The 17,548-nt window shown below is 51.6% G+C and overlaps 1 protein-coding gene across 2 annotated transcripts in view; it reads right to left on the bottom strand.

Moving 5' to 3' along the window:
• Msi1 (musashi RNA binding protein 1) overlaps positions 1–17,548 on the bottom strand; it is an 82,717-nt gene that overhangs the window by 17,637 nt on the left and 47,532 nt on the right. The window contains exons 1-6 of one of the 2 annotated variants that reach the window (XM_027416051.2): positions 6,789–6,851; positions 6,584–6,620; positions 5,923–6,004; positions 5,739–5,823; positions 2,823–2,864; positions 1,220–1,312 (exon numbers count right to left, since the gene is read on the bottom strand). In XM_027416051.2, coding sequence (XP_027271852.1) covers positions 1,220–1,312; positions 2,823–2,864; positions 5,739–5,823; positions 5,923–6,004; positions 6,584–6,620; positions 6,789–6,851 — 402 coding nt within the window. Of the gene's footprint in view, positions 1–1,219; positions 1,313–2,822; positions 2,865–5,738; positions 5,824–5,922; positions 6,005–6,583; positions 6,621–6,788; positions 6,852–17,548 lie in introns of those variants that run through there. The other variant, XM_035443250.1, reaches the window with a different exon arrangement.

Here is a 17,548-nt window from a genome sequence, read left to right as displayed (position 1 = left end):
CTCCCCGGGCCGGTTTCACATGCCAACGCCGATTTAGGCCCGAACAAAAGACGCGGCCGCTGACGGCTTCTCCTGGGGCCCGGTTGCCATGGCAACGCCGGCCCCGGGGGCAGGCGGCCTCCAATCACAGCTGCTGGATCAGATTAGTGCGGGCTCTAATGCTCGGTGCTCAGACACAAAGACACCCCGCCGGAGCCGAGCCGGGCCTGCAGCTTCCCAGGAGCGCCCTTCCCTCTGGGGCCCAGGCTCTGCCTGCCCTGCATCTTGGACCCAGGTCCCCAAGGAGTCGCCTGAGCCAAGGCCTCTGGCCCCAACACGTCAGCATCCTCTGGCCTGCAGACCCCCCACCCAGCCACAGTTCACTATCTATTTCCCAAGCCTGGTCCAGCTTGGCCTGCTAGGAAATTCATAGGCCATGATGGAGACTGCAAGGGACCCAACCTCTTTGGCCTATCCCACCTGAAACACTCAAGCAGGCTGCCGGCCCTCCTTCACCCCTGCACTCCAGACAACTACTCTTTTGACATTTCCCCATGGAACCTTGAAGTTTGCACTGCCTGATTTTCTAGGGTTACCTTTATTGTCTTTATTGTCTTAGTGGTACCACACCTTTTCATGGCCTACCTCTTCCAAGGCACAGAAATGAAATCTCAAGGACACACCCAAGACCTGAGAGCCAGTCATCTATCTGGTTTAGAGATGACTTTGGGATGTTTTCTTCAGTTCCAATACCTAAGGGATCAGCAGCCATCCCCAGCTCCCCACCTGGTTAGGCAGGGTACCCAAGGCAATAAGGATTCTTATTTATTGCCCGTCTTATCATCCTCCCCATGAAGGGGTGGGGGACAGAAGGTGCAGCTGCCTGTGGCCTGGACAGGTGCAAGCTCCCAGGAGGCTAAGGGGAGGACTGGATTGAACTGGCTACAGGAGCACCTCCTCCCTTGGGAGACTCAAGAGACGCAGGAGAAAAATACAGAGGAAGGGTAATGAGAGAGACTCTACTAGGCGGCTTCCTCTCCCCAGAGAGGCCCAGAGTCTGAAGCCCATAGATGGATCGGGGAGCCCAAACTGTGACAAGGTCTGCCCTCACCTGTGGGAGGTTCAGGCCCTCCTTTGCCTGCTGCAGGAACTGGGGTGACCTGACTGTCACCCCCAACCTGGCCTGATCTGTTCTCTGGTGTTTTCCCAGTCCCAGCACTGCACCCCGGTGAAGACCTACCTTTCCGAACTGCTCAAAATACTGCTTCACATCCTCTACTGTGGTGTTCACCGACAGCCCCCCCACGAAGATCTTCTTCGTTCGAGTGACCATCTGTTAGGGGAAGGAATGAAAAAGTAGGCATGTGAGTCCTGTGGCCTACCGCCACCAGCAGGGGCTGGGGAGGGGGGTTTCCCCCTGCCAGGATGCCAGCTGACAAGCTCTCGGTGGCCCCAGCTTCTCCAAGGCCCCCTTCCAAGCTCCCCGTTGGACTCCTGCCTCTAGGCCTGTCATAGCCAGCTGTGTACCCCACACCCTGGCTGGCTTGAGTGTGCCTCCCTCCCTGGAGTCTGTGTAGGGAAAATGCCTTCCCTAAGGAACTATACAAGGAAGGGGGTGAGGGATATGCCAATAGCCCAGACCCAGTGCCCAGCACGAAGACTTCACCAGTCCTCCTGGGGGACACCAAAGCCACCACAGGGTGTTACCAAACTTAACATCGACATTTTCCTCATCAACCTTCCTCCCAATCCAACCTCTGGCAGCCCAGTGGCCTCAGCCCTGTTTTAGGAAGAACACATGGTCCTAATTACCCCAGGAGCGCATGGCTAATCCGAGGCAATTCCCAGCCCCATCCTAACACTAAGGCACCTTCTGTCACCAAACTGCTTAATGGAATTAACCCAATTCCGACCATGTGCTCCCTGGTGAAGCTTCCTTCGAATACCTGCTCCATAACTGCTTACAGACCCTCTGCTGGACCCTGTCCAGAGATGGCCCTTTCTGTCTCCTAAAACTTCTTTTCCTCTGCCCCAGCAGGAGCTGGCAGCCTTGATGGAATTCATGGTTCACAATCTCAGAGCACCTTAGTTGCCACCAAGGGGGAGAATGAGATGTCCTGGAGAAGGATCACCCAGCAAACTCAGGGGTCCAGACTCCTTGTACTATACTTGGCCTTTCTTCCCATCCCCATAAGTCGATGGCTTAAAAACCAAGATCTGGTCAGTTGCCACGATGTCTGGGATCAAATCTAAAGTCCTTACCCGCATCAGGAGTTTTGAGTACTCTTTTGCTCAATTGCTCAGAACTCTTCTGCCCACCCCTCATCCTAGAAGAAAACCTTTGAAAGCCCCAAATGCTGGAGTTAAAATCACAACAGGTGACAGATGAAGGGTTTCCCACCTCCCTTCCCCTCCAAAAGCACAACACACCTCAGAGACAAGAGGGTGACCTGAAGCCAGAGGCTCGATGCTCTCTCATCCACGGCTAGAACAAGCCCACCCTGTGTTTGCCCCTCCAAGACTCAGGGTTGCAGACTATGACCTACGAGGTTAGAACTACACTCAGGGTCCAAACTGTATTGGCTTCAAATGCAGGACAACAACATGACCTCCTCTCTTCCAACACCTATCCACTGCCCACCCCAGCACAAGGTGGAAAGGTGCACAGTGTCTTCACTCTAATCCTCCGTCCTCACCCCAGCACATTCCAGAAACACTCCAAACAGAGGTTCCAGCAGCATCTGCCACAGAAGAGAATGCTGGGAAAACCATTACCCGGAATTGCCCAAGATAAAGGAGCACACCCCCCCCCCACCAACACAGACACACTTCTGCACACCTACCTTGGGCTGTGCTCTTCGAGGAAAGGCCACCTTGGGGTCAATCTGCAAGAGACATAGAAGGGGACACATAAGGGGTCTTGGGTATCACATACAGCCTTGGGTGGCCACACAGCCTCCAGTCTCATTCATCCCAGGACACAGAAGAATAACAACAATAGCTTTGGGCAGGAACACACAAGTTCAAGTCCCAAAGATGCCACTTTCTAGCTGAGATACCCAGGCTAAGTTATTTAACTTTGCAGAGCTTCAAGGTCAAGTTCCCTCGATACATTAACAACTAACACCAATCCAAAGGGTCACCTGCAGATTACTTCAGATAATGCACAGAGAGCATGTGATACAGTGTCTAGCTCACAGAGAAAAAAAAAAAAAAAACAAGTAATGCAAGTCTTACTTCACCAAGTATCAGATACACTAAGGTCTCCCCAAACAGACAACTAACTCCACACGGGTGTCTAAACCGTGACCTACTGCCTCGGTGATGCATGCCATTTCTGACTTTGCAAGCACAGATTCTCTGCCTGAAGAGGACTAGAAGGTGAGAGTCCAGACCCTACAGGAATAGACTCAGTCTGTTTCCTCACTACCTCCAACCTTTGACAAGACCTCCTAGAGGCTTCAGGAAAACAGCCCGATAGTGCCACCAGGCTCCAGGTAAGGCAGGCCGCAGTCTTTAGTGGTGTGAAAGGGTATGGGACTTGGACTTAGAAACTTTGGGCTTCAGGCCAAGCCTGTGATCTTGGAAGCTTCTTCACCTGCCTCAGTTCCCTCATCTGCAAAGTGGGGACAATCATGGCCACTCCTGCTGAGGGCAGCTGCAGGGGCAGGGGGAGGACCCCAAATGAGATAAAGGGTGAAAGCGGCCCTTTGTGAACGTCCCTTCACTGCACAAACAAAGGTGCCACTACCAGAAGGCTACCTTTGCCCTTGACTATGAACAACCAGAGGGAATGAAACCAGGATGCACCTGGGTGCTCAAGCCATGCTGACAAGACCATCAGAAACAGAACATGACACTCTGTGAGCACCACAGAACCTATGTGGCTTGGTCATGCCAATTTCTTGGCACTCACATGGACAAACATCATTTAGAAGTTAACCAGCCAATCACAGGCAAGATCTACCTTTTCCCAAAGTTCCTTCCATTCAAAACTCGGCCTGGTTCTAGACAATTGGCCCCAGCTTCCCTCTGCCTGCATGGCATGAACTAGGAAGCAGAATTTTGCCAGCTCCCCTACTGGAATCTGCCCAGAGACGGAAGGCAATGTCCCTCCGTCCAGCAAAGGTTCTGTGATCTCTAGTGAAAATCAAAACCATGCACTTCCCGCCTGAAGTTCTGATTTCATACCTCTATGGGCATTCTCATCCTTTTATTTCTCCCAGATGCAGCCTCCCCAGCCACCTACCTACATACCTCAATGCGTGGACCCTGATGGAGAGACAGTACCCAAGCCATACTCCCCCAGACCCACATACACTAAATTGCAACACACACACACACACACACACACACACACACACCACCTCCACTCTGACTCACAGCTGGCAACATAAATAAAACCCAACAAGTAAATAAAAGGTGAAAGTCAGGACCCAAAATAGACTCCTTCCCGCCCCCTTTCCCCAGCCCTGAGATGCTAAACACAGACAAAGCCCTTGCGGTTGGCAGTCTCCATCTCCTAAGGATACCCATCTCACCATCGACCATCCCCCTTTCCCTTATCAATCTTGCAACTCCTCCAGCCCCCAGCCCCAACCCCTAAACTCAGCTTCCTGAGAGCAGCAGAAGCCACCAGTGCATTCTGAGGACAGGGGATGGTAGGAGAACAGGCAGCTTGATGGCAGATAATCGCCAAAAACAATAGGCCACTGTCTCTCCTTTCCCAGCCTGGGTCACTCAGGCTGAGCCAAGAAGATCCTTTCATGGCAGGCAAAGTCGAGGCCTGGCCTCATTTGCTCATTACTGTGAGCAGGAGTGGGAGCCACTGGGCAGAGATAAGAGGAGCGGGGACAGACGGTAATTTAACAAATTCTTGGGCACAACCAGCCATTGTTGCAGGTAAACAGGAGCCAGTAACTGGCCCAAGCAGGGAGGCCCAGGGCTGAAGAAGAATGGGGGAGTGTGGAGAGAGGTTACACTGTCCCGGCCCCCTGGCCAACAGTCACCCCCATCACCAAGTAAGCCTTCCTCTGATTTTCTCCTTTTCCTTGTGGAACCCCCGAGCTGGCCTCCGCCAGCGCCCCCTGCAGGGTCCAAGACACTGGGGAGCAGTGGGAAAGCAGCAAAATGTTCCAGGAGTTTGAATGCCAAACGAGCGGCTTCTCCTAAGATCTAGTCTTCAGGACTTTTTTTCCCCCATGCAAGCTAGCTCCAGGTTCATAAATCCCCTGTAAGGGCAGAGATGGTGCATGTCTTCACACAAAGCAAGGAGCTCACTGACCAAAGGAGGGAAGGAGACAGGGAAGGGGGCTCTGTGATGCTTTGCCATTGGTCTGGAATGGAAAAGGGGGTGTCACAGAGTCAAACAGTAGTTAGATTTCAGAGAAGTCACTGTGGGTCACTGCAACCCTGACTCAACTCGATCTGGGGTAGGAGAGGGCCCCAAACCCTCAGGTATCAAGATCAGTCAGTACTCACAGAGAGAGGGTAGTAGTTGCTGCTTCCCTCGCCAGTACCCGAGTGGGTGTGTGTGGCATCTTATCCCAGACCAGGCCTGGGAATTTTTTTTCCTTCCTCCCTCCCTCTGCCCCCAACTCTACTGATAAAGTTTCAGAGCATGACAGCTCTGGTTCTCAGAAAACTCCCTCTCTCCTTCAGAGCCCCATCCCAACTGTCCCCAGGAGAGAGTCCTGACTCACTCTCCTCCGGCAGCCTCCCATTCCCAAAGGACCCCCGAAACCCCGAGGGCCACTCACTGTTTTGGAGTCGAGCTCGTGCCGCGACTGCGCCAGCACTTTATCCACCCCCGCCTGGTCCATGAAAGTGACGAAGCCGAAACCCCTGCGCCGCGTAGTGAGGGAGAGGCAGATGGTTACAAGGGCAGTGAGTGGCCGCGGTGGAAGGGGCGAGCCCGGCGGCAGGGGAGGTCACAGGACTCACCTGGATCGTTTGGTCAGGGGGTCCCGCATCACCAGACACTCCTTCACCTCCCCGAACTGGCCGAAGTATTCGCGCAGCCCTTCTGTAACCACACACCCGCCTTCGGACCAGCCCAGGCCCGGAGCCCTTCCCCCTCCTCCCCCGTCCTTTGCCCCCGGTGACCCCAGCGCGGCCCTGCCGCCCCCGCGCCAAGCTGCCCGCGCGCGCTCTCCACTGCCGGCCCCCCCACCCCTCCACTCGCCGGGGGTTCCTGTAGAGCCTTCCTGGCGCCCACCGGGGCCTCGGGGAGGCAAGGGCCGGGCCGGGCTGGAGTGGGGGACCGCTCCGGTTGGGTTCCCGCCGCTCCGGGAGCCGCCTTACAAAAGTTTGAGCCGCAGGTGCGAGCGGAGTTGGAGCTGCCGCTGGCGGGTCCCGGGGGCCCAGCCCGCCCCCCCGATGCCCCCTGAACCCCCCCTCAACTGCTCCCCAACCCGCGCCGGGCCGTGCGCGCTCGCCAAGCGTGCTGCGCTCTCGGGGTCCCCGGGGCGGGGCGCGGAAGAGGGCACGAGGGCGCCCGGGGTCAGCAGGGCGCAGGGCCGGGCAGGGGCGTCCGGGGCTGGGGCGCCGCAAGGGGTGCAGGGTGGCGGTGCGGGGCCGGCGGGTGCTCCCCGGGCTGGCTCACCCTGCGTGGTCTGCCAACTGAGTCCTCCGATGAACATCTTGCTGCGGGAGGAGCAGAGACACAAAGGGCCCGCGTGAGCGCCGGGCGCCAGGGAGCAGGGGGCGCGGGCTCGGGCCCCGGGGAGGCCCCGGCCCGACCCGGATCGGCCATGTTGGCGGGGCCGGGCGGACGCGGGCTGGGCAGGCCGGGCCGGGCCGGGCCGGACCGTACCAGGGTCGTGCGGCGAGTCCGGGGAGGCGAGGCCGGGCTGGGGCGCGTCAGTCTCCATCGGGAGCCGCGGGCGGCGCGGCAGCGCGGAGCGGCGGCGGCGGCGGCGGCGGCGGCGGCGCTCGGCGCGGGGCAGATGAGGAGCGCGGCGAAGGGGGCCGGACGGACAGGCCATGCTGCCCCCTCCCCGACCCCGCTCGGGCGGGCGGGCGGGGACGGCCAAGGGGAGGGCCCGCCGGGGGCCGACCTGCCGGCTCCTCCCCCCGCCGCCCTGCGCGCATAAAAGCGCCCGGCGCGCCGCGGAGGCGGCGGCGCCGGGACCCCCTCCTGCGGGGCTCCTGGGCGTCCTGGGGGCGAGCGAGGTCCCCCAGGTTCCCGGTGCGGGCCCGGGCCTGGGGCGCGGCCGCACCCCTCACCCACAGCGGCGCGGGGGCCCGGCCGCGGGAACGCCCTCCCGGGATGAAGCGCTTCCCGGTGCGTTCAAGGTAGCTCGGCTCCGGATCGGGAACCCTCCCCAGTCCTACCTCCCAGGTCCCCGCTATTTAGAATTTAGAATACGCCCCTAATCTTCCTGGGTCGGGTTGGAGATAGCCCAGTGTTCCCCCAGTCCCCACACCTTCCAACGGGTAAGAGTCTCTTCTCAGTCCGAGCGAGAAGCCGCCCCTGGAGCCCCCAGTTTCTCCTGAACCTAATTTAGACTACCCTGACTATGGTCTCCAGTCCACTCCTAGTTTCCCACGTCCAATTTTGGGGAGCCCTCGCAGTGTCTCCGGTCCCGAGTGGGGAGCCTCTGCCAGCACATCAGTACAGTCTTTCCCAGTTTTCCTGGTCCCTCCTCGGCCCTTGCTGTCAAAATTGAGAGTGCCCCTCGCGACTCCCCCAAATCCCTTCTCTCTACACCTGGGACCCCTGTGGTCTGTTGAGAGAATGCCCTGCCTCAAGCCTGGGTTCTCAGTTTGCTGCCTCCCCGCCCTTGTGTGTGCAGCTCCTCCTGTCTTCCAACCCCTTTCCGACTGTGTCTGGAGTTGGGGGAACCAGGTTCCAGACGCCGCTGGATCCCGATGAAGCTGAAAGAGAAGCCAGTGTCTCAGATCCCAGTGAGGGATCCCGGGGTGACGCAGCTGTGCACTTTCCCCTAGATGACCCCCTCTTTTACAGATTCCTAGCCTCCATTACCTGAGCTGCCTACTCACCGAGTTCGGAGTTCACTTACCTCAGTAACCCATTCACCTCTACGAAACCGAACTCCTTTCCTTCCTCGTTCTAACTCCTGTAGGATCACCTCCCTCCTAGTACACCCCATGTCTCTTCACTCACCCCTAAAACCCCTTCTCTCCAGCCTGGGAAGACTAAGAACGTCTCTTTTATCTGATGGGAGGCAGAATCCACCCTCCTTCCTCAAACCTAAAGGATACCCCCCTGATTTGCCTGGTTGAAACCAGATTAGAAATGGTCAAAACAGGAGGCTAAGGGAGCCCGGCCCAGCTCCATCCCTATTCCTGGTGTAGATCTCCACAAGCCCCTCCTTGCTACCTTACCTCTCCTCCCAACCCCTCCCTTCCTAAAACCCACCCAGCGTAACCCTGTAGACACCTTTATGCCCACCTTACACTTTTGCACCTTTGTAATTAAGTGTGCCCCGGTCTTGGCATCCCAACCTGGAGGTGCTCTCCGGGTCCTATTAGCACACCCCTCCCCCTCCATCACACCGGGGAGAGACTGAGGCTCCTAGAATCCTTTCCTTAGGAACCTTGTGGGAAATGCTGAGCAGGTACATCCTGCCATTGGGTACAAACTCTCTGTGGCCTCCTACTCTCCCACAGCTCCTCGGCATCCCCTGGATTGGGAGGTAGGATGGGGAGCATCCTATACAGGACATTTCTTACCATCTCAGCATAAACTGGAACTTCAGGTGTGTCATGGGAGAGGCACAGATGAGGGTCGCCAGGTAAACCACTCCCTGTGCCGTGTCAGTGACCTGACTCCAGGTCTGAACCTCGGGTTCCTGGTGTATAAAATGTTCCCGGGGACACTGGGGAAGGGCATGTGAACATTGGTTTCTGTGCTCATGCCTTTGGCAGGTGGCTGTCTCAGAGGATAGGAAATAGTAAGCATTGTTTGTTCAAAGCCAGCCAAGACTGTAAGTAGTACCTTAAGATAGCATCCCTCACTCGGAACCCTGGAGCAGAAAGCCTCTATTTCCTCCTGTCAATAACTAGTTTGTAGCCCAGTGGCATAGAGTGGACTCAAGTTCCCTCCCATTACAGGTTCATTGCTACCTGGTTTGTTCAGTTCGCTTTGCTCACACCAGGGGCAACAAATCCTCCTCAGGGTGGCCCTCCGAGGACAATACAGCTGTGAAATACATGATCCTCATAGTAAATTGAGGATCTGGACAGTATTGAGGAAGAATGATCCTTAGATGGCTGGGACCAGACTCTCGAATTGGGAGATTAGAGGATGTAGCCTGGCTCTTTCTCTCCAGCACTACATACACGAGCTCACTCCAAGAGTAAAAGAATAATTTGCTTTATAATGCTTTTCAATCCTCTTGAGAAAGACATCTCAGACAAGTGACATTGCACCCAGCAACGGAGATGACGTAGCCCGTCTCAAATATTTACAGAACACCTTCCTGCTAGACACCATCCTAGGTACCGGATTATCTACGGCCACCATTATGATGGTTGATTCATGCCTATTAGATGAATAAATAGGAGCAATGTTACATGTTATGGAGAGGGGATGGGGAGGCTGGAAGATATAGGGGAGAAAGTGATATGCAGATTTATTTGTTTATTTATGCAGCCCAGCCTGCCCTGGAACTCATAATCCTCCTGCCTCAGCCTCCTAAGTGCTGAGGTGACATGCATGAGACACTACTCCTGGTTTGATGTCCGATTTGGATTTCTATTATATTTCATTTAGTGTGTTTGTAAGCGCTCACGCACACCATGGTCCACAGAAGGAAGTTCTTTCTTCTGTCCGTAGTGTGTGTCCTAAGGACCAAACTGAGAAAGTCAGGCTTGGCAGCAAATGCCATTACCGTCTTGCTGGCCCTTTATATTTAGCTTTAAGTCAGGAAAGCACTCATAGGGAAGCTGCTAAGTTGGCAAAGATATGGAGAGAGAGTACAGGAATCTACTGTGTTATGCAGAACTCTCTTCGTTGTTTTGTGTTTTGTTTTGTTGTTTGTGTAGTCCTGACTGGCCTGAAACTCACTCTGTAGACCAGGCTGGCCTCCAGCTCAAGAGACCCACCTGCCTCTGCCGACAGAGTGCTGGGATTAAAGTCGTGTGCCACCTCCTCACAGGATTTTTTTTTTTTTAAGGCAGGGTCTCATGAAGTCCTGGCTAGCCTACATAGCAACCATAGCCTTGAATTTCGGATCCTTCTCCACCTACTTCCCAAATGGTGGTGCTGTATCCAGGGCTTCTTCAGGCATACCAAGCAAGTACACTATTATCATGCCTAGTGCTACCCTGAACTTCTTGCTTGAAACAGATTCTCACTCTGAATAGCCCAAGTTGGCCCGGAATTCACTGTGTGAGGTTAGGCCAGGCTAACCTCAAACTCAAGGCAATCCTCCTGCCTCATCTTTCAAATGCTGGTATAACCAGCATCTGCCACCATTCCTGGCAGCAAAACTGTGACATCAGCATTTTTTCTTAAACAAACAAACAAACAAACAAACAAAGCCCCTCTGGGATGATGCTGATGCTAAGGCCTCACTTAGGCAAGTTTGGGGGAAACACTATTTCCAAAAAAACTAAGGAGCTTTTGAGAGCAGTTGCCAAACTGAGGATTAAATTATAATATGTTTACCTTTACTTTTATAGAACTTAGTTTAAAATGTTTTGATGTACTGTTGTGTGTAGCAAGAGTGTGTAGGCCTGTGAAAGTCAAAGGACAATGTTAGCAAGCACTTTTACCCTCTGAACCATCTTGCTGGCCCAGGTTTAGTTCTGTGTTAAAATGACTGCTCTGTGTCTTAGGGGGAAAGGGCTGAGGCTGGTGACCCACAGTAGGATAGAAATGACTCCCAAAAGTTGCCCTCTGACTTCCATGCCTGCATGCTCTCGCAGATGCTCACTCTCACACACAACCAATCAATGTGATTTTAGAAGTGCTGCACTGTGTTTTCACTCTCTGACAAAGCAATACCCAGGCAAAGCCCCCGGCAAAGCCAGCGCATCCCAGTTCTTCATACGGAAGGAAACTTTTACTTTAACCTGATTAGGAAGCCTCCATTTATAATCTCCCCACCCCTCTCTCTCTCCCTTGCTTGTTTCCTTTCTTTTCCCTCTATTTTCTTGCGCGTGGGTACAGGGAAGTGTGGGGTTGTATGGATGATGTGTGTGGAGGCCAGAGGAAAACTTCAGGTACCATCCCCAGAAACACAGTCTCCCTCTGAGACAGGGTCCCTCATGGCCTGGAGCTCACCAACTAGAGGAGAGTGCCAGCCAGGGCTAGCACCCCCCCACATCTGGCATCTTTATGTGGTTCTTGGGTAGAACTCAGGTCCTCGGGCTTGGGCAGCAAGCACTGTACAGACTGCGCCTCCTCCCCAGCTCTTTTCATTCTTCTGTTGTTCTGCTTTGTTCTGTTCTGCTTTTTTGTCTCACAGAGCCCAGGCTGACCTTAAGTGCTCCTGTTCATCCTGACTCCAACTCCCAAGGCTGTTCTCACAGGTGCCAGCTGGCACGCTTGCTCATAGAACCGGTCCATTTTACAACCTCCCCTCCCTTAAAAAGGAAAGAGGATATACTTTTGAGGGTGGTTTTTGGTTCACAGCATCATTGATCTGAAGGTAGGGAGATTTGCATGTATGCGTGGCCCCGCCACCACACACGACTAGCACCAGCCGTGTCAACAATGTCCCCCACCAACTGCTTCATTTGTAGCAACAGGCAAATGTCTACAGATACAGTATCCCTGGAACTCCATCCTTTGACTCAGAGGCTGCTGGTGGTGGACATTCTAGCAGAGCAGAAAACACAGGCTGTGCATCCATCATCATGGTATCAAATAGGGTCATTTGCTACTTTCAGATTCCTCCAAATGCAGCCTGGTCACACTTCCCCTTTCCCTGGTGCTAGACGCCATTTATCTTTTTACTGTTTCCATAGTAGTTTCTCCTCTAGAATGCCACAGAGCTCTCTTGGAAGCATACTGTATGTAGCCTTTGCATACTGCCCTCCTTGGAATAGTAATACACATTTGAAGTCCCTCCATACCTCTTCGTACCTTGCTACTCATTCATTCAATTGGTCATCATTTACTCATTTAGTTAATTTCAGACAGGGTCTCATCGTGTAGCTCTGGCTGACGTGTGGAATTCTCTGTAGACCAGGCTGGCCTTGAACTCCTAGAGATCTCTGTGCCTCTGCCACCTGAATGCTGAGATTAAAGGTGTGTGACACCATACCTAGCCCATTCCTTTGAATAATATCCCGATCTCTGCACCTACTCATGTATTCAATTGCTGGAGAACATTGTGACTACTTTCAAGTTTAGGCAGTTTATAAACAAAGCTACTGAGAGTTATGTGCAATTTTGGGAGAGGGGTCTAAGTTTTCTCTCCTCTTGTTTTCTCAAATTTCTGGACTCCGCCAAGAGTTAATAAGCTGGGATGAGAGCAGCTGCCTAGGAGTCAGACAACCCATAGATTGGTCCCGGGATCTCTGCCGCTGTGAATGGGTCTAAGGCTTTACCACGAAACCTTCCAAGCTCTGTGTTATCTCAGAGCTGTTTCAGCACTGAGATCCTGCATTTGGAAGCATCCCAAAATTCTGAAGTGAGTGGGGAGTTAAGGGAGCTCTCTGTTCCTTCCCTAGTTCAGTTCAGATTCAGTTGCTATCAGGACTGGGGCCCACCGGACAGCTCTCAGTGGTCCTCACAAATACAAATATGTTCAACCCCCCAGCACTGGAAAAAGGACAGAAAAAGCCGTATGTGTTGTATTAGTCTACTGAGAGACAGACATCAACAGGAAGAACTAACAGTTTAGAAATCAGTCCTATGGGCTGGAGACAGGGCTCAGCCACTAAGAGCACACATCACTCTTCCAGAGGACCTGAGTTCAAGTCCCGGCTCCCACATCTAGCAGCTCATAACCACCTATAACTCCAGCTCCAGGGGATCTGATTTCTCCAGTCTCCAAGGCCACCTCCACTCACTTGTACATACCCACACAGACATAACACGTGATTAAGAGTAAAATATTAAAGCAATAGCCCTTGCATTTATAGTCTACTGATATCTGGCAAGGGTCAAAATTATAGCAAAGGGTTAATCTCATCTCATGTACAAATGGTGCTGGGACAACTGGATATCCATATGGAAATAAAAAATGAAATTGTACCCCACCACACCCCACCTACAGAAGTTGATCCCAAATGGATCAAACACCTAAATAATAGGAACTAAACTACAGGCAGAAAAAAATAAATCACTTAGACAACATCAAAATTTTAAACGTATGTACTTGTGCTCCATGGCTAATAGGCTGGCATGCATGAAAATGTAGGAAAGTGCATGCCCGTTTACACATACAAGTACATAAATTTAATTCCACTTAAATGTGTGTGTTTCAAAGAACTCCATCAGGGAAATGAAAGGATAGTGGGAGGGGCCTGAGGAGATGGCTCAGTGGGTGGAGTGTGTGCTGGGTGTTATCTGCTGGGATTGGAGATAGGGGCATCTTGAGGGCTCGGCTTCAAGTTCAGTGAGAGACCCTGCCTTGAAAAATGAGGTGGCCAGGTGGTGGTGGTACACACCTTTAATCCCTGAAGTCAGGAGGCAGAGGCAGGTGGATCTCTCTGAATTTGAGGCCAGCCTAGTCTACACCATGAGCTCTAGGACATCCAGGGCTGCATAGAGAGACCCTGTCTCCAAACAAAGAAGAAAAAAAAAAGTAAGAAAGGTTTGAGAGGGTGAAGAGCATAGAGGAAAACCTCCTGATTTCAACCTCTGGCCTCCATATGCACCCACACATACACGTGCATATGTGTGCATTCCATACACACACAGTGAATGATCGTGTGATAAAGGATTCCTGTCTAGATTGCATAGGCAACTCGGGCAACTCACTAACAAAAAAGTAAACAGCTCAATTAAAAATAGGCAGGTCCTCCCCTAGGCAGGGCTCTGTGTACCCCAGGGTGCTTGCTGTTTCTACCACCTGCTGTCTACCCCAACATGCCTGGCAAAGCTTAGGAGCTAAGTGCTGAGGAGAGGGGCCAGCTGCTGTCGAGCTCAAGTGCCATGAGGAAGGAGCAGGAAGAGCACAATGCCATCTTCAGGTAGTCCTATTTCAAAGATACCATATAGGCTTTGGGGGATGCTGGTCCTAAGGACTTGAACTACTATCCTAAATGATTCAATATGTACAAGCTCCTCCTCCTGAGCGCCCATTAGCATGCAGACATTTCAGAATGAATCATAGACCTGGCCAGCATCATCCAATAGCGGTATCCAGGACAGAGATGCTCTCCTTTGAGTTCCTCGGAGAGAATGAGTAGTGGAGAGGAGATTCCAGGGAGGGAATGAGGGGCCCTTGGGCCCAGGACTACAGTCAAAATAGCCTAGTTGTGGGGATTAAGCTCAGTGCTCAGCAAATGTGCAAAATCCTGCGTTCACCTCCGCATTACAAAACAAAGGCTGAGCGGTGGTGGTGCACACCTTTAATCCCAGCATTCAGAGAGGCAGAGGCAGAGGCAGGTGGATCTCTGAGTTCTAGGTCTCACTATGTAGCTTTAGCTGTCCTGGAACTCACAGATATCTTCCTGCCTCTGTCACCTGAGTGCTGGTTTGTTTGTTTGTTTGAATATTTTTTTTTTATTTTGTGAGCATTGATTGGCATTTTGCCTTCATGTATGACTGTGTGCCTCGAACTAAAGTTACAGACAGATGTGAGCAGCCATGTAGGTGCTGGGAATTGAACTTGAGTCCTCTGGAAGAGCAGCCAGTGCTCCTAACTGCTGAGCTATCCCTACAGCCCTATTTCATTTGTTGTTGTTGTTGTTTGGTGGTGGTGGTGGTGGTGGTGGTGGTGGTGGTGGTGGTGGTGGTGGTGGTGGTTGAGACATGGTCTCATGTAGCTCAGGCTGGCCTCTTGTTTAACATTCCGCTTCATGTGCATATGTGTGGAGGTCAGAGGTCAGCTTTCAAAAGTCACTTCTTTACTCCTACCTTGTGTGTTCAGCAATTGATCACAATATGTCTTTGGCCTTGGCAAGAGGCATCTTTATCGGATGAGTCGTGCCACTGGCGCTCAGGCTGGCCTGTTGAATTCATCGTGTACCTGAGGATGACCTTGAAATGACCTTCCCCTTATGCCAGAGTGCTGGGATTTCAGGGATGTGCCACCCTGCCCACACCTGGCTTCTGCTTCCTTTCTGGAATAATGAAAACATTCTAAAATTGATTATAGTGATGTTTCAAAATTCTGTGAGTCTATTTTAAGAATTGAAGTAGGTAGATTGGATGGTGTGTAGATTATATTGCAGTAAAGATGTTGCCAAAAAATTTAAAAAATTAAAAAAACAAAACATCATTTTACCTAGTCTGACCCTTTCTCTAATCCAGTACCTATCAACAAAATAAATGTACTGCCCCTCCCCCCCCCGCCATGACACGCTTTTTTTTTTTTCCATCATTGTTATTATCAAAGCATTATCAAGCACTTTTCGTCTGCCAGACACGGTACCAAGCACTTCCCAGGATTTTCCAATTTTGTTCTCCTGGCAACTTTATTCTATTTTTATTTTACTGATCAAGAGAACAAGTGGCACAAAGTTAAGCAATCTGTCCAAAGTCATATAATAAATGATAAAATAGAATCTTAATGTAATGAAGTATTGAGCAATCGGGTGTACCAAGCCCCATACTGAACACTGGGCACCAGCACATTCATTCATTCATACAATGCTTACAACCACTCTGGAGCAGGACTCTATTTTATAGACCAGGAATACATTTGCTCCTAAATTAGCTCTGATTGGCTGGCATGTTGGTGCCATATCAGTACTCTGGAGGCAGAAACAGGAGGATCATTAATTTGAGGCCACCCTGTGCTACGTAGTGAGACCTCATCTCAAAATAAAAAGTAGATAAACAAATATCAGATTATCAGCAAGTGGGTGACGTCACATGTTTATGACATCATTATTTCCATCAGAAACCACTATACCACGTTACCCACTTCTTTAAAGTGTACACAATATACCTGTTAATCACAGCGGGTTCTGGATTATCTGTTGTGCTAGAATGAGAGCTACTAAGAGCAGGCACCTGGTGCTAAGCCTCTTTGAATTCCCCATCCCCCCTCTCCATCATTTGGACCCATGTATTATACTGAGTGCTTAAGAGTTAACCCAGGGGCCAGGCATGCTGATGCTCGCCTGTAATCCCAACACTCTGGGTGGGGGTAGGGAGGGGGAGGCAAGAGGACCACGAGTTCAAGGTCAGAAGCTGGGGGTGCTGCTCACTAGATAGAGTATCGCCTTGGGTTTAATCCCCAGAATCACATAAACTGGGCTTGGTAGCGCACACCTGCCACCTCAGCCCTCAGGAGGCGGACACAGGAGGATCAGAAGTTCAAGGTCATCCCGGTTAGGTAGCATGGGATGGCAAGTGAGACAGCTATTCCCACGCTGGCAAACTGAAGCACAGATTTATGTCCGCTCACATGTCACTTCACCACAGTGATGGATGCATTGTGAGAAGTGTTGTGTCCTCTTGATGGGATTGAGATAGTCAAGCACCAAGCATGTGAGGTCCCCGACAGCTTACCACAGCCAACTATCTCACAATGAAGTTTTAAAAAATAGTCACTATCAATACATGTGTGTAGCATTTTAATCAAACCCACCTCCCATTTCTTCTTCTTCAAACCCTTTCCTAGCCCCACCACTCCACTCTCCCAAGTTTGTGTGCCCTAACTGCCTGCCCACCAAATCCACTTAGTGCAATGTTTCACAACCTGTTGGTCACGACTGCCCTGCCAAACTTCTATCTCCAAAAATATTTGCACGGCTATCATAACAATAGCAGAATTACAAGTATGAAGTAGCAACAAAAAGTAGTGGGCAGTAGTGGCACACACCTTTAATCCCAGCACTCAGGGAAACAGAGACAGGTAGATCTCTGTGAGTTCAAGGTCAGCCTGGTCTACACAGTGAGTTCCAGGGCAGCTAGGGCTGTTATACAGAGAAACCCTGTCTCAACAAACCAAAATAATAATAATAATAATAATAATAATAATATAATTCTGTGGTTGGGGGGTCACCATAACATGAGGAACTGTATTAAAAAGTCATAAAGTATTAGAAAAATCGAGAATGGCAGACTTAGTGCATGGGTCTATGACCCTCCAAGGGAACATGGGTAGCCTCTCAGGGCCCACACCCCTGCTTTGTGTAGCTTTGTAGACCAGGCTGGCCTCAAACTCATGGAGATTCGCCTACCTCTGCCTCCCAAGTACTAGGATTAAAGGTGTGTACCTGATGGGGATGTCCTTCTGTCTGTATGTTTCTCTTATTGGTTGATGAATAAAACACTGGCCAATAGAGGCAGAAAGATAGGCAGGACTAGGAGATGATGAGAATTCTGGGAAAGGTAGGCAGAGAGAGACCTCGAGGGGACGCCATGTAGCCGCCAAAGGAGTAACAGGTCTGGGCATTCTCCAGTAAGCTAAGACCACATGGAAATATATATACAGAAATGGGTTAAAAATTAAGACATATCTAGCCAATA

This window comes from Cricetulus griseus, chromosome 4 (assembly GCF_003668045.3).
Source record: "Cricetulus griseus strain 17A/GY chromosome 4, alternate assembly CriGri-PICRH-1.0, whole genome shotgun sequence".
Classification (NCBI taxonomy): Eukaryota; Metazoa; Chordata; class Mammalia; order Rodentia; family Cricetidae; genus Cricetulus; species Cricetulus griseus.
The sequence above is the reverse complement of the archived record's forward strand: the minus strand, read 5'-3'. Positions and strand labels throughout refer to the sequence as shown.